This window comes from Petaurus breviceps, unplaced genomic scaffold, assembly GCF_028583685.1.
Source record: "Petaurus breviceps papuanus isolate PSGF00001 unplaced genomic scaffold, PetGlider_PUasm1.0 181, whole genome shotgun sequence".
Taxonomy (NCBI): domain Eukaryota; kingdom Metazoa; phylum Chordata; class Mammalia; order Diprotodontia; family Petauridae; genus Petaurus; species Petaurus breviceps.
Window position 1 is genome coordinate 10678257 of NW_027185784.1, and position 23347 is coordinate 10701603.

The following is a 23347-nucleotide window of genomic DNA, read 5'->3' on the forward strand; positions in this document are numbered from 1 at the left end:
CTATATAGCCCATTGGTTGCTAGATTTTATTGATCCTTCCTTCAAGGTAGTGTGGTGTAGGTGATAGACTCAGGAAGACCTGAGACTTGGATTTATAGTCAAGAATATGTAGGTTGAAACCTCAGACACTAATTTATTGTGATTCTGGGAAATTTATAAACTGATAGAAGCCTTGGGTTCCTTATTTTTAAATAGGGTAGTCATAGCGGTAGTAAATAGAGATAGTAACAGCGTGTTGTTGTTAGTGTTAAATGAGATAGCCTTTATAGTATTCAAAGCATTGTCCAAATAGGACTATTCTTATTATTAATCATCAATTCTGTCCCTTCTTTCTCTGTTCCTACCACTCACTAGTCCTTACCACATCTCATCCAACTTTTCTTTAACTTAAAGTTTGACTATTGCAGAAGCCTTCTAATTGTTTTCCATGGTCCAGTCCATTCTAGGGCAAGTGAAATAGATACAAAATGTAAAGCACTATGCCAACCTTAAAATCCTATACAAATGTTAGCTATTATTATTATAAAATGCCACCTTCCAATTAAATCATAGAAGACATTTTCATCATCTTCTTTGTTCAAAGGTTTAAGTATATACCACTACCTGCTACCTTCCACCTTCAACAGTTTTCCATTGTCAATCATAGCCTTTATTCTGTAGTGTAAATGTTTTCATCCTCTGCTGGATCTCCTTACAAGTTCCAACCATTTTCCATGCTTATTCCTGCCTCTCTGCTTTCTTACTATTGTTCCTCTCTTCTGGAATGTTATTTGTTGCTCTCCCACCTTTAGCATCCAGCTAAGTTGTTCTTTTCTCTATGAAACAGTTTATAGTAACTAAAGATAACATCGACCTCTCTTATCTGCACTCCTGTTGTTAATACTGCACAAGAATTGCCTCTGATTTTTTTAAGGTATGTTTATCTTGTCTTTTCATTAAGATTGTAAATTCCTTTAGGGTTAATATCATCTTAATATTCTCCTACCTATAGATAGGTAACTAGTATAGTATTATATCCTAGATAAATGAATGATTATAGGAAAACATATCTAGATCTTCCCTATTAAAACAGACTGATGCAATAAATTTCAAATGTAGATTTGAGGTTTATATTCTTTGCATCATACAAAGGAGTTCAGTTAAATAGCAGTGCCCTAGCTCATTTAAGGCTTAACTGTTTGACAGAGGAACTGGGGGTGGGGGGAGGGGGTGATAAAATGTCTGGGTTTTTACCTTTGGAGTATCAGTCAGAATAGCAAATAAAAGCATCTGAAAAAGATTAACTGAGAAACTAAGATTCAGATTTTTAAAAAACCATACCCTCCTTTTAAGGAATACATGGATGAATGGACATCTCTGATTTTACTGCAGTTAATGAAATGGTGGGGCAGGGGGGGTTGATGGAAAGGTATGGTCTGTTTGGAATAATTTCCACTACCATCCCTTCTTCTAACTGCCTTTACTTCAGTGGATGATTTCTTTCTTGACTGAGGACCTCAAATAACCCCTTCCACCTTGTAGTAGATTATTTCATTGTGGATAACAAGGAGTATAACCAATTGAATGAGTTTTCCCACTGGACTTTTGTGGAAAGAGATTGGTGTCTGTAGAAAGGGGGAAATATCTGAAGGAATCAAAGTTATCAAATGCCTCCTTTCTGGGTTCACTTAAGTATAGGATATAAAACAAGATTAACGGCTATGTTAGAATATTCAACTCTTCCCTCACCCCTCTATTGAAATATGGATGTGTACAGATGAATGCATGTCTGTGTATGTGATTTTAAAAAATAGTGTAGTAGAATATTTTCATAACGGTTGATGAATTGAACTGTTCAGTTTAGAGAAATTTGTGTAAGATACTTCTTCAATTTGAACCCCCTAGGCATACAAAGTAATCAAAGATGCTGCCTTTGCCTCAGGCAGCTCAGAGTAGATAATTGAGGAGGGTCTAGAATGGGGACAGAAAGTCATTTTAGCTAGGAGGGAAATCTGGTAACTTCCTTTCTGAGATGAACCTAGAGAAAATATCAGCAATTTGAACATTTTTGTGGAGACCTTCATTATATTAATGATATTTTCTAAAATTTGGCAAAAGTGTGGGAAAATCTGAAATTGAGATTTTTTCCCCCTGGATATTGTCAGTCCTTGCAACATAGGCATTTTTATCACATATCCATTGTTAGTAGACCTGGCTGTTAAAACAGATGGTAGAAAGAACCCTTTTTCAATTGAGTAATTCTAAAGTTACGACCAAAAAGCATTAAGACTGTGGTTTCTGTCTTCTGGCTGCCATGATTCAAATTCAGATCTTCTATAAAAATAGCATCAGCAAGAGGGCAGCTGGGGATGATATGTAATCTACTGTTCAAAATCATAGCTCTTCAGTCTAGCCTAACTTTTGCTTCTGCCATAGTATTTGTATACTCTCCTTCGCCTTTTTATTTCTTCACCCTTCTTTACCTTGTCCTTCTCTTCTTCTTTTTCCCTATACTTTCCTTTCCCTTGAGTCTTCTCCTCCCCCTCTCCTGTCTCCTTCCCTCTGACAGATTCTCCTTCTTCTGTCTCCCTCCCAAGCTCTAAACCTCACCATTGGAGATTCAATTCCTTGGGGAAATTGCATTTTCCGAAGACAAATCAATCCTTTAAGGGGTCGTATGAAGAAGGGATATCTGCTACTTTTTTGAGGGAGGACCTGAGGAAAAATTTAAACTACCAAAATAGATTGCAGTATAAGCTAATGAAGAAAGTGCCTAGTAATTAGATATTATAAAAAATAGGAAATAATTCCCCCCAAAGTTTATGGAGCCTGTTTCATTGAAGGTCTTTAAGAATAGGATAAAGATAGACTTGAGCAAAGGCACAGAAGGGGCTTCCATTCAAAAAGGCCATAGCACTATCTGAAAAAAATGATAGCAGTGCCAATTAAAAATACCTGTGTAAAAGGCTAAGCTAGTGCCTTTAGATGCCAGTATGTGGATGATGGAGTTTTGTGTTTTTTTTTTCCTTCCACTTACTAGAAGATGGCAGATGACTGAAGATAGGTTTCCCATTTCTGATCTGACTCATTGCAATGCCTGCACAGAGCGTCATTTCGAGAGTGATCAATGACTGCTTGTACATCTTGATTTGTGTATCATCCACCCACCAGAAAAGCAAGCATAATTTATTTTCCTGTCTTTAGAAAAACAACAGATTTTCATATAAATTGTCATCTAAACTAGACAATTATCTTTTAAAACCAGGCTTCAACAGAAGTCCTTTTTTTCACATTTTATCTTATGCCTACAATTGCCTAACCATTCAAAATATTTTTGTGTACCTGGTAATTGGGTGGGATTGACTTTATTTTGGAATTTCTCAGGGATATTTCTATTTCAAGATTTTGGAAAAAAAACTAGATAGAGTAAATGCCTCAAATTTTTAAAACATAAACCATTGAAATATGTTTTCCAAGGTGGTCATAGGTGGCAGTTGCCACTACTTATTGGACTTCAGGATGAGTCTAGAGTGTTAGAACAAGTAGATGTTGCTGTTTCATTTGTGAAACCTTGTTTTTTAGTGCTTTAGTCTTTTTTGCTTGCTATGTGAGATTTAAATAAAACAAAACCAATCATGGGTAATTGGCTTGAAGAAATTTGTTGTTTTTCCTAACAGACTGTTTCTAACTTTCTTCATATGATGTTTGTTCCAGAGTGTCTTGTTATGATATAATTCCATAGGAAATGACAAAACCATGATTGAAGATAATTAGAGAATTGTCACTGTTGTACTTTTGGAAAAAATATTTCAACGCACTGGCTTAAATGTTTTGTCTGAAGTGAATCCATTTTGGTCATGGTTTTGGAGGCTCACGATTCAGTTTGACACATTTAGAGTACTTACATAGATGTGATCCCTGATCTCTTGAAGCTTATAATCTAGTTAGGTATGAATCCCATAGAAAATAACTCAGCCATAAGGCAAAATGTGAAATTGCCGTAAGAATGCTACAAAATTCCCTATTCAGATCACTTCCAACTGAGATAGATACTTATTGTGGAGCTAAAGCAGAAAAATATTCTCAGATTGATTGGAGAAATCATAATGATGTATGAAGTGACTGTCAGTGTTTCAAAATAGTGTTCATTTAGATTTGTCTATTCACATAGTTTATCAATATATGGTATAGCTTCTGTGGTTAAATGAAGATGTAGATTCCTTTCTAGTCTTCATTGCTAATTTCTATTGTATTCTTTATTTATATTCCTTATGATTTCCAGTTCCTAGCAACTCCTGCCAAAGGAGGATTCTTAATGCCTCTTTAAGTATGATCATAAACAATATTACAGAGCTTATAGCTTGGAACCTGGATATTGGCATATGGAATTCTGCAAGCATTTGTAACTTGTGGTACATTTTTTAAAAAAATCACTAACTCCATACAGACATTGCTTTTGCCATCTAACATTTCCTTTTGGGAATGTTGGAACTGGAAGGGTGCCTACAGGGCTTGTAGCTCAACCCCTTCAATTTTAAAAGTCAAGAAACTCAGGTCTAGATATGTAAAATCCATCCATATTAAATCTCTGGACAATGTGCTTTATCACACTGATTCCCATATCCAGTTTCTTCATATTTCTGTCAGTTTTCCTGGGTCTTCTTCCATAAGTATATAATGTATTTACCATCAGTTCTTTTTGTTATTTATTGGACATTGGATTAGGAACATTTATGAAGCCAAGTAACTATCATACTCAGGATCTTGATCTGAGCTTGATTCAATTAATTTGGGGGGGGGGGTGTAGCATTCCCTTCCTCTTGGCTTAGGGTAGTATGTCTTTTATAAAGCAGTCTCTGAGTTCTTCAAGAAGAAGCATTGGAGTGATGCTGCTGTCATTTTAAGCATGTAGTGTTGGGGCTAGTTGAACAAATCAGCAAGCTTCCTTCCTACATGTTATATCCTTAATAATTGCCTAGAAATAAGAAGCTTCCATAATCAGAAACTTTCCTGGTATTATTTATAGTAGTAATGGTTCTTTAGTTATACTTAACTTATGAAAGTTTAGAAAGGATATAGCATAGCATTCATGTTAAAAATTTTCTGAAAAGCATAGGAAAAAAATGTTCTTTCCTTAGTATGATCAGAAGTAATTATGTAAAATCAATAGTGAATATTTCTTTAAATGAAAGTACCAGAATGCTAGAACTTTAATAGCCTTAATTCACAGGATGTATTGTGCTTGGTACTACTGATACAAAGAAAAAATGAAAAGACATGACCTTAGGGAGCTTACATTCTACTGAGGAGGTTTATCACATATATACATAAATGTATAAGCAATAATTTGAGTAGAGAGAGAACAGTAATGACTAGAGCAATAAGGAGGGACTTCCACTAGGAGATGTCCTATAACTGAAGTCTTGAATGAAGCTAGGGATGCTGAGAAGTGGGAAGTAAGGAGGAGTGCATTCGAGGTATGGAGAGTGCAAAGATCTAGAGACCCGAGATTGAACATTGAATTCTGAGAAGATGGTGGTGGCAAGTTTACCTGCAGCAAAGGAGAAAAAATGTGAAATAAACCTGAAAATGTAAACTGGAACTATATTGTGCCAGCCTTTGAATACCAAATTGAGGAATTTGTGTTTGATCCTAGAGATGCAAGAACCACCAAAGGTTCTTAACATAGAAATGACATTCCTGATCAGATTTTTGCTGTAGTAATGTTATTTTGACAGCTGTGTGAAGGATGGTTTGGAAAAGGGAAAGAGTAGAAGTAGAACAGCCAATTAGGATTCTTTTTCAGTAGTTCAGCAAGAAGTGTAAAAAAGTAAAAAGTAAAAAAAAAGTAAAAAAGTTTGAGCCAGGGTGACAACACAAATTCCTTGTATTTCAATACTTTTTATACATTTGTATTTATGTACTTGTTATATCCCCTATTAGCATGTAAAAGCCTTTTGAGTACAGATTTTTTTATTTGTTTCCTTGGTGCTTAGCATAGTACCTGATATAAAATAGGTCCTTAAATATTTCTTTATTGATCAGTTGAGAGATATGAGAGATGTTGAGGAGTTAGAATCATCCATAATTGGTTGTTTATTGATTATGGAATGTGAGAGAGAAGGAAGAGTGGAGTATGACTGACATTATGAACCTGGGAGTTTATATTGGGAAGGGTGGTGGTATTCTAAACAGAAATATGGACATTTAGAGGAGGGTGTTTTTTGGGGGATGGGGAGAATTTGCTGAGCTCTGCTTTGAACACATTAAATTTGAGATATCTAAGAGGCTTGGAGATAATCATTAGAGAGTTGGTGATGTTTGATTGGAGCTGAAGAAAACCCTTAGGTTTGGATATATAGATCTGGGGATCTACTGCATAAAAATAATTCACCCCTACCTAGGTAATTGATGAGGTCACCTAGAGATCACCTTGGAAGACTAAAGATAAAGCCTTAGAAGATTTGGGAGCCAGGGGGGAGACGACACCAATTAATCCAGTGATAGAAGTTGAGAAGGGACATGTAGGAGAAGAACTAGGGGAGAGTAGTAGGGAAAGAACTAAGGAAAGAGAGATTTTATATATATATATGTATATATATATATATATAAAAAGAAGGAAGTGTTCAAGAGAGGTCAAGAAGGATTAGGATAGAAAAAAACATTGGATTTAGCAATTAATCAGTTGTTGGTAACCTTAGAAAAAGAAAGTAGTTGTGGATTGGGCTTCTACCCCAGTTTTTAAGAGGTTGGAAAAAAAGCCACAGATGAAGAAATTGTGGGGCAGAGTGGTGACAGCTTTTTTATAGTAGTTTGGTTATGAAAGATAGGAGAGATAAGAAAATTACTTCTGGGGATACTAAGATCAGTAAACTATTGTGAACCAGTTGAAAGTAATTCGTGAATCCCAAGTAATCTTTAGTATGAGTATTTGGTATATATCAGTAAGTTCTACGTAATTGGAATTTTTTTCCCTAAGAAATAAACTTTGGGGGAGATGATGAGAAAATACTCAAATTTCTTGATCTTAAGATTCATCTCAGACCCGCTGCTTTTTATTTGGAACGTAACATGAGTGTTTCTTTGAACCTGTTCTATGGCAAAAATAATTTTGTCCATGGTAAGGTAATTTAATCATTCAGTTATCTGAATTAGAAAAAAGGTTATTAGGTATTTTGTATGTTCGAACACTTTGTGCTATTTAGTGGTAGAAAGTAGAATCATTTTCATTGTTACTGGTTACAAGGGTCTGGTGCTTTGGCAGTTTTTCAATTAGGTTGCCCTCATACTGATATGTTTTCCTTTGTTTTTCCCCTCCTCTGATTTTAGGACAAGAACAAGAAACTTCGCCCCCTGTATGACATTCCTTACATGTTTGAAGCTCGAGAATTCCTACGGAAAAAGCTCATTGGGAAGAAGGTAAGCAGTGCATTCAACCTGTGGAAATTGGTGGTATTTCATCACAATCATGGCTTATTCCTTCATTGGTTTCTTAAAGCCAAGAAGTACCTATTCTATTGTGATTGAATCCCAACGCCAAGTAGATGTCCCTCTCCTCCTGAATTGGGAAGAAACTCTACATTGTTTTAACAGATGGGACCCTAGCTGATTAACAAGACTAAGATCATGTTCTCTTCTAGGGTGCAAGCCCAATGGCAGGTGCAGTAATTGCAGAGCCCTCTTTCCTTGACTGACCCTCTTTGCTCAGACACTTCCACTTAAACTTAATGTGTGATATTGCTGGTGACCAATGCCTATTGCATCTGCATTTGAAAAATCGATGAAGACTTTATATTGGAAAAAGATAGTTCTCCTTGAATTGTAAAGAGGGTTAAGTAGGGGATCTCCCCCCACCCCCCTTCCCCTGCCCAGCTTTAAAACAATTCTGTAGTTTGTGTTGGAGGAGTGCTTTGTGTGGTTGAATTGAGAACGCTGACACTACTTTGGTGGTTTAATGATCTTGTGGAGCACTTTGAGTTTACAGCAGAAGAGTTCTGTGTTCCTTCGATGCATTCCTTTCTTTTCTTTGTATTAGCATGTTGGTGGTCTCATTGTCATCATATTTATATAGATGGTTACTGATTCTGTCATTGAGTGTGACTATAATCTTGTCTCTGGGACCTACCCCTAAATTTCTTCTCACTCTTGTATCTTAAGTGTTTTGAACAGTCATAGAAAGGTTCATTGGAGACTTAGAGTTCATTTAGACTGTCCTTTTACAGATGAAGAATTTGAAGGAATTAAGGAACTTAAGCAGCTTGCCTAAAGTCACACAGGTAGTTATTGATGGAAATGGGATTGGAAATCTAGGGCTTTTTGCACTGTTTCATGCTAGCTCACATAGCTTTCTTGTCATTAATAAAAATGAAAGTGTGTTTCTCATTGACCTACAGTGTAATTGATGGGAAACTAAAGAAGATTTATCTCAACTAGCAAATTTGTGATTTCTAGCTAAGTGGTTGTATGACATGTTTACAGGAAGGTATCTGGCTGCACAGAAATTAGTGTTTATAGGTAAATCACATCGATTTAACCCTTGATCTCTCTCTTAATGAATTGTAATTTGTTTTGTGAATGACTTCTTCCAGTTCACAGTTAAACAAGTTTCATTTCCTTCCAACTTTCACTCATTTCCATTAAAGATAATACAAGAGAAGAGCAATATTTATACCTCCAGCATTCAAAACAAGATAACCTAAAAGTATTATACTCCACATTAATTACAAAACAATATGTGATAAATCCTATTTGGGGATGGTTTTCAGCTTAATATGCATAATGCAAGTTAATAAATTAATAAAAACAGAATTTATATTTGCATTAATTTGGGGTATGGAGGGGTATTGATGAGGAAGGAAATCAGCCTGTGGGATTCTAGGATCCACCTCAGCTCAATTACTTATTATCCAGGACTTAAGAAGAGTATATCTTTGAGCCTTCAGAACACATGTTAATAAGTTAACCAAGTTAATCTCGTCACATTTTCTGTACTTTATAGCTTAGGGAAAGTACTTTCTTCAAGATAACCTTTTAAAGTTGGTAAAGATTGTATTTTCTCTCCCCCTCCTCCATTTTTTTAAAGTTGAAGAAACTGAGGCTGTGTTGTATAGCTAGTAAGCATAAGAGGGAGGAATCAAATTCTTATCTTTTGACTTGTGGCAATGTTCTTTCTATTATATCATGCTACCTCTTTAAGTTAATTGACAGTCAAAAAGATAATAAATTATATCAATAAATTACTGGGGTTGGTCATATAAAATTTTTCAGTGCTGATCTAAGGATCAGTAAAAATCAACTACATTGCCAAGAAAGGATACAATATTTCAAAAGACTTTGGTGGATAAATTAAACATATGCTGTATGGCTTAGGGTTAGTGGGGATGAATTGGATGACTTTTCTAGTTTTCTGTGAGTGTTGTCACATCCACTTATCTCTTTACCCTTTTTTGCATCATTCCTAAATCTGTTTTTTTTTTCTTCCTATTAATTAATTATGGATTTTTCTTTTAAAGTTTAGTCATCTTAGGTCAGTTTTTCTTCTTCCATTGTTTCATTTCTTAGTATGCATGGCTTCTACATAAATTTTCATGTCACTTGTTCCTTTAAATTTATTTTTCATTTATGTGCAGGATATATATTGTGATAATGGCCTGAAGAGATGGGTTGTAGAATAATGGTGTGTGTGTGTGTGTGTGTGTGTGTTAGACTTGTGGATGGATTTTGCTGAATCTTATATTAGAGATAGCAAAAGAGACATCTAGATATGATAAAGTCATGTGCTTGAGTGACTGTAATTGGTTCTTCAGTTATATTTTATGAAGCTTGGAAAGGATACCAGATCCCAACTCTCTCTGCTATCCTAGATCTCTTATCTACCACTGAACATCTCATCAGTACCTTGACTTTAAAATTCAATGTCTTTTCTCCAACTCTTCCCTCCTTATAATGCATCTCATAAGATTAATGTGAGATCAGATGAGCTAGATCGTAAGTATCTGTCTACAGCAAAAATAGTGCTTAGATAAACATAGCTTTTCATCAGAATCAAACCAAAATGGAATAGAAATGAATAGCAATTTGCATTAGTTGTCTTTAGGCCTCCTCCCTATTTTCTTTTAGAAATGTCCTGATTTAATTTAGGCCCTGCCTTTGTAGGCTAGAAGGTTACTGTGAAAACTTCCAGTGCTTTTGGAAACCTGTCTTACGCCTTTATCAGATACTAGATACCTGTTTATTTTTAATTAGAACAACACTATTTGGGCTATTATATCTTTACCTAAAATGCTGGGAAGCCTTTATTCCTTGGATTTTATAATGGTGGACTTTCTTGTGGAATTCTTTTTTCCTTTAGGGTATGAAGCTACAGTTGCCTGTGTATTGGAGTTTACTTGTGTGTTAAGTTCAAATACTATCTTTCAGAGATTTTACAAGTGATGAATGTTAACCACTTTGGATGGGGAGCATGATGTAGTTCAGCTCTGCTGAACTGGAACATCCCAGATTCAAGATGCTTTTTTCTGCTATTCTTTACTTTCCAGTTGAAATCAGATAGTGACTATGCTTTCTAGAAACATAAGTTGTAACAATAAATACCCTTGTATTCTTGAGGACCATGTGTACCTCCAGCAGGGAGAGGTGATAAAGAGAGCATTTCTAGTGGTCCCCTTAATACATCTGTAACTGTTCTACATTGTATATGTCTTAATAGGTAAGGTGACTAAAAGGCAAAGTAATAATCCTTATTCATTTTTGGATTAGCATAAATCAATTAGGACAAATGATCAAAGTTTAAAAGAAGTAATTGGGGCAAAACTTTAGCTACCTGAGTTTGCCCAGTTAAAGGAGATTCTAGATAATATAGAAATTTGATCAGAGGTCACTTAGCTACTCGTTAGCTAAAGAGTGGATACCCTCTTAGATCATTGTATAGGAAGCCTGGAGAGGAATGAGGCCAGACTGGCCTGGATGCCCTCATTAAAAAGAAATTTTAAGATGACTCTTCTTCCTGAGGGACATGCTACAGTAGCAGGGAGTGAGAACTTCCAGTGTGTGAATTCCAGGGCTGGAATGAGGCTTCAGGATAAAGTGCTGGAGTGTATATAGTTGAGGAATGAGCAGCCTTGAGAGGAATAAAGAAGGTATTGTGGCTTACCTGTAGATAAATTCTCTCTTCATAAAAATTTTTAAAATATTTACAGCATCCTCTTGTCTCCCATTTAGGAATCTTTTCTATAACATTCTTGATAGGCCCTTATCTGGCCTCTGATTGATTTCTTTCAATGACAGGGAATTCATTATTTTATAACAGTTCATTCCATTTTAGAGGAGGAAAAAAAATAATTTGCTTATGGTATCACATTAACAAGTTTACAGTCATAACTGTGATAATAACTAACTCTTAAGTCTTTGGTTTTGTTTCTGTTGTCTTCTACTAGAGAAAACAACTTACTCTTCTGTTGCCCAGGTATTTGGATAGTGGCCAGTTAGGGCAAGAATGCTTCAGTTCCTACAAAATGAACGTATATATACATATATACATACACACACATATATGTACATACTGTGTGCGTGTTTGTCCTGGAATTCCTTCAGAAGCTACCCATGTTGCTGTACTGTTTGATGGAGTACCCTCACCACCCTTTGGTTTACCATCTGCTCCTTTCACTAGTGGCTTGACTAATAATGTGTATCCTTGGTTTAGAGCTCCTCTACAAATTTCCTCTTTGGAACCTCCCATTCTTATTGTGCTAAATGAATGGAGGGGGGGGGGGGGAGAGCGCACATGTCCTTAATAAAATTGTTAGGTTTGCAATACTTTAAAAATAGTGTAGTAGTTTTTCTTGCTATTTGGTTAAAGCAGAAAATATTAATCATTTAGGGGACCTCAAGAATCTTGCATCTAGATCATTCTGCTTAATGCTAAGGGAACCTTCTAAGCATTAGTAGCTATAGTCTTTGATGGTTTTTTTAAAACCCTTGTCCAAGTGTGTAGCAGCAAGCACCCCAAGCGTCCTCAGGGTTTGCAGCTACCACAGGTTCTTGGATCTGCTTTGTTAAAGGAAAGCAACTCAAAATGGGTTAACAAGCTTACTTTAATCAGTCAGACATATATCGTTTACCTTGTTCAGGAGAAAAGGTCAGCACCCTGAACCTCAAAGTATACAGGCATAATTATCAAGACAGAAACATCAAATAGACAGATTTCCAAACTGTCCAACCATTACATCCATACCCAGTCAACATCTGGGTTTCCACATTCTGGGTTTTTCAAAGCCGGGGGACTCTCAACAACGGCTTCCCAGAATTCAGATCAAATCACAAAACACAAAACACAAAAGCATCGTGGAGGCAGGGCAGCTGCTGCTGGACTGAAGACTGAACTGAGGATTGATAAGAATTGAGAAGAGGAATGAGAATTGAGAACTGAGACAGAATTTCTTGAAGCAAACCATGTGGAAGCTGGATAAAATGATTTTGATTTTGAGAATGGACTGAAGACTTCCAAGGGCCAGCTGGAGCTTCTGAGGATTTCTGAAGGCCAACTGGAGCTGCCAAAGACTGAGGAAGCATGACTGTGGTGCCAGTACTTTGTACAAATATTGTTGTGACTTTGTTCATGTGTATGAATGTTCTTGTGGGTTTGTTAAGCTTTGTCTTCCCAGGAGCAGAGACTGTGAAGGATTTGGGATAGACTGGACACTGTGAGCCCCGATGTGGAGCAGGAACTGCATAGAGAGCTGGAAGCTGCCTGCCTTTGAACTCAGGTGGCAGTTAGTTAGATTTGAGCGGGAGCTGGGACCATGGAAGAGGAACCATGGGATCTGAAAGCCTGCCCCCAGTCAAGATGAAAAGACTTCTCAGGGGGTACTGAGTAGTGACTGATGAAATAGGATACTAAGTAGTGACTAATGAAATTGTAATTTACTTACAATTACTTATTTCCTGACCTAGGAGTGGATGACTTTGGTATTGTCCACTACCCCATAAGAGGGTACTGAGTAGTGACTGTTGAAGTTGTAACTTAATTGTATCCCATGGGTGGAGAACTTTGACTTTTATACTTTGTTACCTTTAAGGAGGCAACCTCCTTAAGGGTGATTGATTCATTGAGTTACTAAATGATTGTACTTTGTTGAAAACTATGTGACTACTTTGGTGAAAACTATGTGGCTATTTTAGTGATAAGTTGTTGAGTTGTGACATGATGAATGCTGTATTTTGATTTTTCTGTGATAAGTTGTAACATTGTGAATGCTGTACCTTGATTTTCCGTAAATGTTTTGCTCCGATTTGTTATTGAGTACAGAGTTCACATAAGAACCTTGAAAGCTGTTGACTGCAGCAGTCCTCTGGAAATCTGCTCATGTTTGGCTTTACAGGGATGAAGGGGAACTTGGTACTTTTAAAGAATCTGAATTTAGCAGGGAAGAAATAAAAGAAACTTGAAAATAGTCAGAAAAGCTCAATCTGATATTACTGATTTTGGTGGTAGAAGTCTAATTCTTACTGTATGGTTGCTTTAGGGGTATGGGCAAAGGAATAAGCATTTCTGTAGCACCTTCTGGGTGCTAGGCACTGTAATAAAACACTTTTTCCATATATTATCTAATTTGATCTTCACAACAATCCTGAGAAAATAGGTGCTAATTATTACCTCTATTTGACAGTTGAGGAAATGGAAATTAAGTGCTTTTCCCATGGTCAGAGAGCTAGTGAGTAATGAGGCTGGATTTGAACTCAAGTTTTCCTGACTCCAGGTCCAGACCTCTATCTACTGCATCACCACCTGCCTCAACTCCTCAAATATGGCAGCCCTATAAGCTGACAGAATTTTTTTCATTGTATTTCCCATGCCTAACATTCCCCCACAATATCTTTTAGATTCCATATTGTTTAATAAGCGTCTTTTTTTTAAATTCAAGTACCTCTGGGAGATTTAAAGGATATTAGTAATTCAGTACAGTCTGATTACTTTTCTATGGTGTACTGTATCAGGGACAGACAAAAAGCTAAATTGGCAGTAAAATTTAAGGAGATATCTGGAGATAAAGGGTAGATAGATCTAATTATAACTACCCAATTAGATTTCTATTTGTAATCACTATACAATTTGTTAAATGTAAAATAGTCTGCTCTTTCCCCATGCAATTTTGGGCCTAGTTCATCTACCATCTCTAGTGTATCCAACATACTTTCTGGAGCAAACTTGAGTGCCTGTACACATTCACGCGCACGCACACACAAAGATACAAATGAGCTCTATGGGCTATCCATCCAGCTGGGCAATACTTATTCTCTATTCATTTTAATTTTGGTCTTTGTATGGTTAAGATGAACCCTTGAGCAATTGAAGATCTCTTGTAGAAGGTACTGCAATACCATTTAGAAAGCTTGCAATTAGCACATTTTTATCCATAAACAGTTTTGTGAAGATTCTCTCTCTCACTCTCTCTCTTTCTCTGTCTCTGTCTCTCTCTCTTTCTCTTATATTTTATGGCAGAAATCTTCTATGAACATGGCAGACACCTTTGACAGGCAAGCATCTCCCCCTTTTTATCCCTTATGTTGTTAATAATCAGGATTGTCTAACACAGTTAGGTCTTTTGTAGTATCTGTCACTAGTAGCTGCACATTACAGATGGTTAATAAATATGTATTGAATTAAAAAGATAAATTTCTTGTCTTGGAACAGTTCAAGAGAGCCATTGGTGAGAGTAACATTTTTGCTCAGTCAATAAGAGCTAAAAGGGTACTTTCTTGTCAAGGGAAAAGCCTCTGTTTCCATCTCTACCTTTCTCCCTTTTCCTGCTTCTTTCCTGAGAACACAGCTCCCAATTATCTCTTTGGCAAGCCTTCCCTTGATGTTAAGTACCAAGTTCCCTGGTGGTCAGAGGGTTTTACTAGTTCTTAACTATCTTTGATGTATTTAGGTTTAAAAAAAAAAAAAAGCTTTCCCTTGTCATCTCTACTTTTCATTTCAGATTTAATTGATTGAGTTAGGATGATTGTAAATGGAAAAGCGTTTTACATTAGTGATCAAAACAGGCCCCAGAGGTAGTGAATACATTATTATTTTAGTTGACAGATTTCTGTGAGGCTGCTTTTCCTTGTCTTCGCAGTCAGTGCCTGCTGACAGAATCAATCTTGACTGTAAATTTCTTTAATAAATGAATAAAGCAACTCACCAAATTCTAGAATATTTTGAATGGCTAGTTGTCTCGGGGTACCTGTGGCCCTCTTTAATATTTTATTGCTATGGTTGTCTGAGCTTCTGTTGCATTTCTAAGCTCTGAGTAGGTCTTTTAGGGGCTATGTTTCTAAGCTCCATTATTTTGGTACATAGTACTACGTAGGCTCCTGCTACTGTTAATTTTCTTAGTTGGAAAATACATTACTATAGCTTTGGAAGCCAGGATCAGTCTTGAAGTAGTTTCCCCTGTTTATTTCAGGGAGATTCAGCATTTGGGGATAAAAGCTTTTGAGTGTGGACTCAGTTTCATAATCTGGAGAAGGTAATGAGTGGAACAGTTTGTGAAGTCTGATACTGCTACCTGGGTTTTCTTCCATAGTTGGAAATAGGTTTGCTCAATAAAGTATTTGACTCCAGCTACTACTTCCCAAATTTCCATTGATGAATGAGGTCTTATTTTTATACAACACTGGTAGATAAAAAGGCTTCTATTAGAGCTTTTGAAGGTCTTATTTTTATACAACACTGGTAGATAAAAAGGCTTCTATTAGAGCTTTTGAAGCCTTTATGGTCTAAATTGGATACATTTCTGTATTTTGGGGAAATAGAGATTTGGTGAAGGGAAATGGGTGTCTTGATACCTAAGCTGAGCAAAATCACTATTCCAGGTATTATTTTCCTAAAACACTACCTAGTCTGACCTAGTCTGCTTGCTTTCCTGTGTAGGGGAAAGGAGAAGGGAACAGGCATTTCTTAAGTACCTACTGTGTGTCAGGCACTGTGCTGAGTGCTTTAATATTGTTATCGGTATCATATCCTTGTCTTAGAGTTTAAAAGAGAAGGGAATCTTACAGATTCACGGAAGCCCCACCTATTCTTTGGTATTTGGACCTGTAATGTCACTCTTTTGTTTAAGGTAGAATTTGACTCTAATTGTGAGATTGTAATGTGATATGTGGTCATCTTGTCCTGTATGTCTTGCTCTTATCTTTCCACCTACATTTTCTGCAACATTGTCCTTGGAGCTGGAACTTTCCATGCTCTTTCTCTGCCAAGTTTGGATTTTATTTTTGGGGGAGATTTGTGCTGAATCAGTTCAGCTGTGTTTGGGGGTAGGGAAAGAGACTTGCTTTTTTTCCCCCTACAGTAAAAATAACCCTTTTGTACCACAATCCCTATAAAATGTGCTGACATGCAAATCTTTAACTTCCTATACCTCTTGGTTTAAAGGGAATATAATTTTTTGTAGCCTAAGGGTTAGGATACAAAATTATCTTCCTTGTATGTTTCTGGAAAGGAATAATAATTCACATCTGTAAAGTATAAACCTTACAGGATTGCAAAGTGCTTTACTTTCAATACCTCTATGGCATACAGATATCTATTTTACAGATGAAGAAACTGAGGCCCCCAGAAGTTAAGTAAGTTGTCTACGTGTCACTTGCCAAGAAAATGTCAGATCCAACCCTCATAGTCTAACACTAGGAACAATAGCAAACTCATGAAATGATGCCTGATTTGGGAGGATAATTTAAGTTAGGTCCAGTGCAGGTACTATTTACATGTTTGCCAGGCATTTCCTTGGACTTTTGTGAGAATAATTTGACAAAGTAAACTTCTTATAAATTTATTGTGGGAATTATCACCCTATTCTAAGTCAGTAAATTAAATTCTTACTCAATGTGCTTAACATTCATTGGGACCTTATTGGGGTTTTTTTGCTTATTCTTGTGTTTCATGAGTTTAGGTTAATAATTGATTTTCCTTTTCATTGTGCCCTAACTGGAGAGGGTAAAGAATGATGGTGGTGATAAGACTGGGATGGTTTGGTTGTTAGAATAAAATTTATGTCTTTGATATGGCCTTTCAGAGACTACAGTTCTCTCAACTCTTTCCATCTGGTAATAGAGCTTTTATTTTAGTGCTACAGCTTCATGTTTGGGATTATATTGAATACACAAGGAATATGATCTCATTGCATGAATGTGCTTGAGAGAGCCTTTTGCTTTTGCCTGAAATTCTTTTATCTTTATCTCTGAGACTGGCCCCTTTGGTCACATGAATTATTCCTGGTGCTATTCTGAGAAGATTTTTACATGTTTCCAAAATATTTTTGTAAAGAAATAAAAAAATACTGATGGTGGAAAGTAGTGAAACAGTTTTGAAGTCACCTAATAGAAAAATCACACACATAAAATGGGAAGATGTGGCATAATCCCTGTTAAATCTGCACTACTACTCTAATGGAGACTTATAATAATAGTGTAGATTTAATAGTGAAACACTAAATCCCAATATCTCCTTTTCAGGTGAAAGGTATCAGTAAGAAGTGTATTCAGTACAGAAATATGTATCGCACTTTTAAGTTTTTTTAGAATGATAATGTAGAAAAACTTTTGTATTCTCCATACACCAGTTTTCTTCCATATTCCATCTTTAGTTTGACTTCTCTTTATCTTTCATTTTCATGGATGCTAGACTCTTCTTCACAATAAGTCTGAGTGTTTATGAGATGGGGTTTTATCTATGTCTCTGTGAGTTGGAGACCTTAAATATTCCCTTTTGTAAATTTTGACCTCTTGTGTAATGGTCATTTCTCCTTTGTCAAGGTAAGTTTTAGATAGAATCCCATGGACTAAAATGAGTAAGAGGAAGCCATGCCAAAATGGATGGGAGATAATGAAGAATGAAATCTGAAGACACAAAGGTATAAGATTCCTTTGACCAGGAGAAATGAGATTTGTTTGAAGAGACAGATTTGAATGCATAGGGAACCTCCAACTTGAATTTTAAAAAGAAATGTACAGAAGAGATAAGCAAAGCTATCGAAGATGAGTGTAAGAGCATGGCATAGTTTTGCAAAAATAAATGTGATGAGTTTAATAAATTGAGGCAGGTGAAGGAAGCAAAGGACTAGAAGAAGGAGGATTAAATAATGATAGAAATTTTACTTGGGCCTGATGGGATGGTGATGATCAGAAGCAGATGGGGATGCTGCTTAATCTTAGTTTGTTTTTATTTTCCCTGCAAAGAAGAGTGGGATTTTTACCTGAAGAGATGGAATAAACAAGACTAACAAAATATTTATAACCAAGATAGATAGGTAAGGAGGAAATTGGAGAGCCACCCTTGATGAATTCAAGTCACCTGACTCAGAGGAGCTATGTCCTTTGGTCCTCAAATATGCTGAGCCACTGAGAGTGATACAGGAACTTAGAAAAGGCCATGGAAAACAGGAATGGCACCAACCTCAGAATTGGAGGAGAGGAGTAAAAAGAAAAGAGAACAGAGTCAGCAAACAGGAAGACCATATCAGTGGTCTGAATCTAATAAGATGAAAATCAAGAGTGATAAATGTAAAGTCTTGCACTTGGATACAGAAAAGCAATTCACAAATATAAGATGAAGTATATGTGGTTAGATAGCATCTGTTCTAGAAATCCTGGAGGTTTCAAGTATTTTAAGGGCTGACATTTTGAGGAGGGATTAGTTCAGGGTAGCCACAGAGATCAGAACCAGGAACAAGTGGTAGAAGTTGCAAAGAGGCCTGCTTGGGCTTTTTGTAATGAAAAGCTTCCTAACAGGACTGTTTAAAAACAGAATGGGCTGCTTTGAGAGGTGATAGCTTCTTCTCTCTTTGGATGTCTGAAATTATAAACTGAATAAACATTTGTCAGGCCTGTTACAGTGATGATGGTTTTTGTGTATGGATTTAATTAGGTGGTTGTTTGAGGTCCCTTCCAAATGGGAAATTCTGTGATTCTCTGAGACAGATATTCCAGTGTGACTGTGAGCTATACTTTTAGGTGCTTATCCTTTCACTTCAGTTATCCCTTTCCAAATATAATGCTGATATGCACTTTAGACTCCCTTTCTTTGGAGGTTTCCCTCTTGTGATGTCTACTTTTTTCAGAGCCCTGAGGCAACTTTTGTCATCTTTCCATGCCATGAAAATTGATGACACAATATAACATAACAGGTCCTGGGAGAAATCTTTTCTGGCAGGTGCTCTTGATGAGACATGATCATTTCATTCAAGATTAATGAATTAAGAATAATTAGCCTCTGCCTGCCTTCCAGTTGTTCATCCTTCACTAGTCCTCCATGTACAACTTAGCCTTGTACAATTATGTATTGGAATATTCTTCTGTGACCATTGATATCAAATGTTTGATTCTTCTATGAAATATAATACTAGTGTTTGGATTGTAAAGCAGGTGGAAATATTCTCTCTTGTAGTTCTATGTACACATAGCTGATTATTTGGTTTTTTGACTTGTTCATATTCATATGTCATAATAGAAGAGCTTCTTTACAAATATTTCATTAGGATAGAGTCTGAGGTGATTGAAATACATTTAAAACTTGACTCTTGTCCTCAAGGAACTCAAGTCTCACTGTGATGATAAAATATAAACAGGTTAAAGTATAAGTAAAATTGAGCAGTGGTATCATTAGGTCAAAGTTTAATGAGATTTTGTGGCTAGTTCCAAGTTATGTTCCAGGATGGCAGGACTACTTCATATTTCCACCAACAGTATCATTAGTGTACCTGTTTTCTCATTACATCTGCAATAGTTATCTTTTTCATTTATCTTTGTAAATCTGATGGATATGAGGTGGAACCTTCATTCATTATTAATGAGCTGGCACTTTTTGTTTGTGTTTTGGAGGAAGAGAAGGCAATGGGGTTAAGTGACTTGCCCAAGGTCACACAGCTAGTAAGTGTGTCACATGTCCGAGCCCAGATTTGAACTCAAGTCCTCCTGACTCCAGGGCTGGTGTACCACTGTACCATCTAGCTGCCTGGCCTCCACACACCCCTCCTCCCCATACCCTTTTTAAATACAGTAATAGCTTGGATTTCTTCCTTTGAGGACTACCTGTTGTGATTGAAATTAAGGTAAACTGAGGCAAATAGTTCTGAGCATATTCAGTTTTTTGATAAGGCTAGCAATTACAAAAAAGGGGGGAGGTTTCTCTATTATGCAGTTAATCAAAAGACTATGAGGTAGGGCTTGCTAGCCTTCTTATAGTTTTGGGAAGTAAAAGAGAACAAAGAATAAGAAGCATAAAACAAAGTCTGAAGTCACATAGATGACGTAAAAACAATACAATTGGAAAGAAGTCAGGAATGCAGATGCCCACATCAGGATATAGATAGATATATTGAGAGATATAGATATTATCAGAATAGCTTTATATTAATCACAGAATTGTCATGGGCACTCATTATTTGACCGTATCATGCTCAATTGCTAATTGTGACAACCAGAATGGCTATGCTTATAACAGTTTTATTGGCCTCAAATGTAACAGAGCAAAAATGAACCTTTAATGCTTTGAGAGTGAGATCTCCATAGCCATGAGAGAATGGACGTTATCAGTGTGCACTTACTTTTCATATTCACTTTCCTTACACGTCAAATTCCCTTGATAAGTTACCATCCTATGCATTCCTAGGATCTATGCTATGTCCATAGCAGTTCGGAAGAAGCAAATAGCTACTTTGGGAAACAGTCTAGCTAGGGCAGAAAAGCAGAGCCTGTTCAACTTGCTCAGGATGGAAATCCAAATAGCTATTTCTGATGCAAACCTTTGACTATCTAATAGGAAAGAAGAAGCAATAGTCTTTGAACTTAGCATAGTTCTGAGGTTCAGGTATTTTCATGACAAAATAGGCAGCATAGCCTAAAATTTATCGTTCATGTGAATGCCTTCTCTCACGGGGAAACAGCAAGTCTTCGCTTTAGTTTAGAAGTCATTTAAGTCCACTGAGCCTTGGTTTTCTCACTCATAAAATGGGAATAATAATACACGGTTGTAGTAAGGAGAGCTTTTTAAAATTGACTCTAAAGTTCAAGAAAATATGAGTTTCCTTTGTTCCTGTTGTTGTTACTGTTATCAGTCAATCATTGAACATTTATTAAGCACCTGCTGTTTGCCAGGTGCTTCATTGACATAGGAAGCTTGAGGTTAACTTCAATTAAATCCCTAGTCAATCCCCCATTGGGCTGTGAATAGTAATTGACTTCTCTAAGACTGTGCCACCTGATCACAAAATTGGGAGAAGCCTTTCAAGTGGCAAGTCCCTCAAATACTGATAGATTCTCTGTTGTCTGTATTGGTTCAGGGAGATCCTCCATAGAATTTATCAATGTGGTGATCAATTTTTTTTTTCCATAAAAGTTAATAAAACTGATTACATCAGCTTTGCAAGGATCTGTAATCTACAAGAAGGGAGTATGCTCTTCTGGTTCTTTTGAAGTATTATTATCAGATAGCATGGTTTACTGGAAAATCAGATTGAATTGAGAAATTGGAGACTGAATTCTATTCTTAGTGGGGCCATTTGGACAAGTAACTTGTTTCCTTCTTGTTTCCTCATCTGTATCATAAGGGGAATGGAAGTGCTTCCAACTGACCCTCCAGCTATTAGAGTCAATGATTAATCCTGTTTAGAACTTAACTTTTTGACTTAGTTTGCCATGCAGTAGTTCAAAAGCTTGGGTGTGTTGATCTCCTCAATATCATGTAAGAAACAATAATATTTTCTTAACCATATGAATCCATGAATTGGTCCTCACATAAACTGAAAGGATATTCGTTGATCTTCCTTCTGAGGAATTCCCAAGTACTTTTTCAATCTTTCTTTTCTTTTGTTTTTGTAGGATCTCCTCTGATGCTTTTTCTTCCATATGAAGACATATTCCCATAATTGCCAGCATAATCTTCTTAAAACAGATCTGACCATTTCAGTCCCCTGCTCAGATTGCTTCAATGGCTCATTATTGCTTCTAGTATCAGATAAAAACTCCTTGTTTAGCATTTAAAGGTTTTCACAGTCTGGCTGTAATTTATTTTTCCAAACTGATTTCACATTATTCCTCCTCATGCACTTGACATTCTATCCAAATGGCCTTACTTGATGTTCCCCCTACATGACATTTCATTTCTTAACTCTCAGTCTTTGTACAGGCTGTCCCCTAGGCCAGGAATAATCTCCTTTTCACCCTGACTTGTAGCTCCCATCAAATAACTCAGCTTAAGAGCCACTTTTTGTAAGGGGAAGATGCTCCTTCTTCTCCTTGTTGGAACTAAACCCTTCCTCCCTCATCCTGTATTTACATATCTGGGTGCAAATTGTTCCCTCAAGTGAAATGTAAGCTCCTTGAGTATAGCAGTCATTTTGTTTATATTTGTATCCCTAGTACATAGAAGGCACTTCATACTTGTTGAGTTGAATTTATCTCCTCTGGCTCTTGTGAGTAGCACCTTATTTGTACTTCAATTAGGTATTATAGTCTGTTTTGCCTAATTATTTGTATACATGTTTTAGCTGCCTGGATAGGTTATAAAGAGCAAGGACAACATGTTATTTATCTCTAGTGTATTAAATATAATATGTACTTTAATGTTTATTTTACTAATGAATCTAGGTATAGGGATGGATATGTATGGGACGGAGAATGACTAGTTCTCTAACCTTTGACATTTTTCTTTTCACCTTCATTTTGACAATGGAGGATTGTTGGTAATATCTGTCCCATTCCTGAACAAATTCACTCTCTCTACACACAGATAGATATCCACAAAAAAGGTGTTTAAGTCTTCAATTCAAAGCAGACAGAGAATGTTAAGTTTGTAGCACTTATTACCATCTGCCTCATTCTCAGTGCCCATTTTGGCCATGAATGTGGATCCCTGGTTCCTTTCTGGACTCAAGAAGAAGAGAATGTTTTACTAAATGCTTTATCTTTTATCTCTCCTCTTTCTGCAGTGATAATATGGACCACCACCAAAGTTAACAGACTTTTTAAAAAGAGCTTTTTTCTCAACAAGGTCCTCTTAGTTTGCTTGATGATTCCTGTTTCTCCTTGGGTCTTGGGTCCTTTTGGATGGGCACATAGAAATTATCCATGCTGGCTCTTATTACTTATCTGCATAGAATCCTTGCTTATCCTAGCAGCAGCTGGCTTCTGAGAAAAAGATGAAAAATTAGCTGGAACAACATGATGAAAAATCAAGTGGTGGCCAGCACACCTCTTAAAGTCTGAATTTCCTCTCTTCTGTGGAGTTTCTTATTTTAGGACTGAGGTGATTGTGTCTGCTGGGGATTCCAAATGAAAAAGGCCCTTGATCAATCTCTTCCATCAACATGCATGACACTTTGAGACT

General features: G+C 36.5%; 1 protein-coding gene across 1 annotated transcript in view; it reads left to right on the plus strand.

The window, feature by feature from the left end:
• The window catches only part of SND1 (staphylococcal nuclease and tudor domain containing 1), a 492627-nt gene that overhangs the window by 164690 nt on the left and 304590 nt on the right, over window positions 1–23347 (plus strand). The window contains exon 11 of the mRNA XM_069087150.1: window positions 7309–7398. Within this exon, the coding sequence (XP_068943251.1) occupies window positions 7309–7398 (90 nt within the window). The remainder of the gene's footprint in view (window positions 1–7308; window positions 7399–23347) is intronic.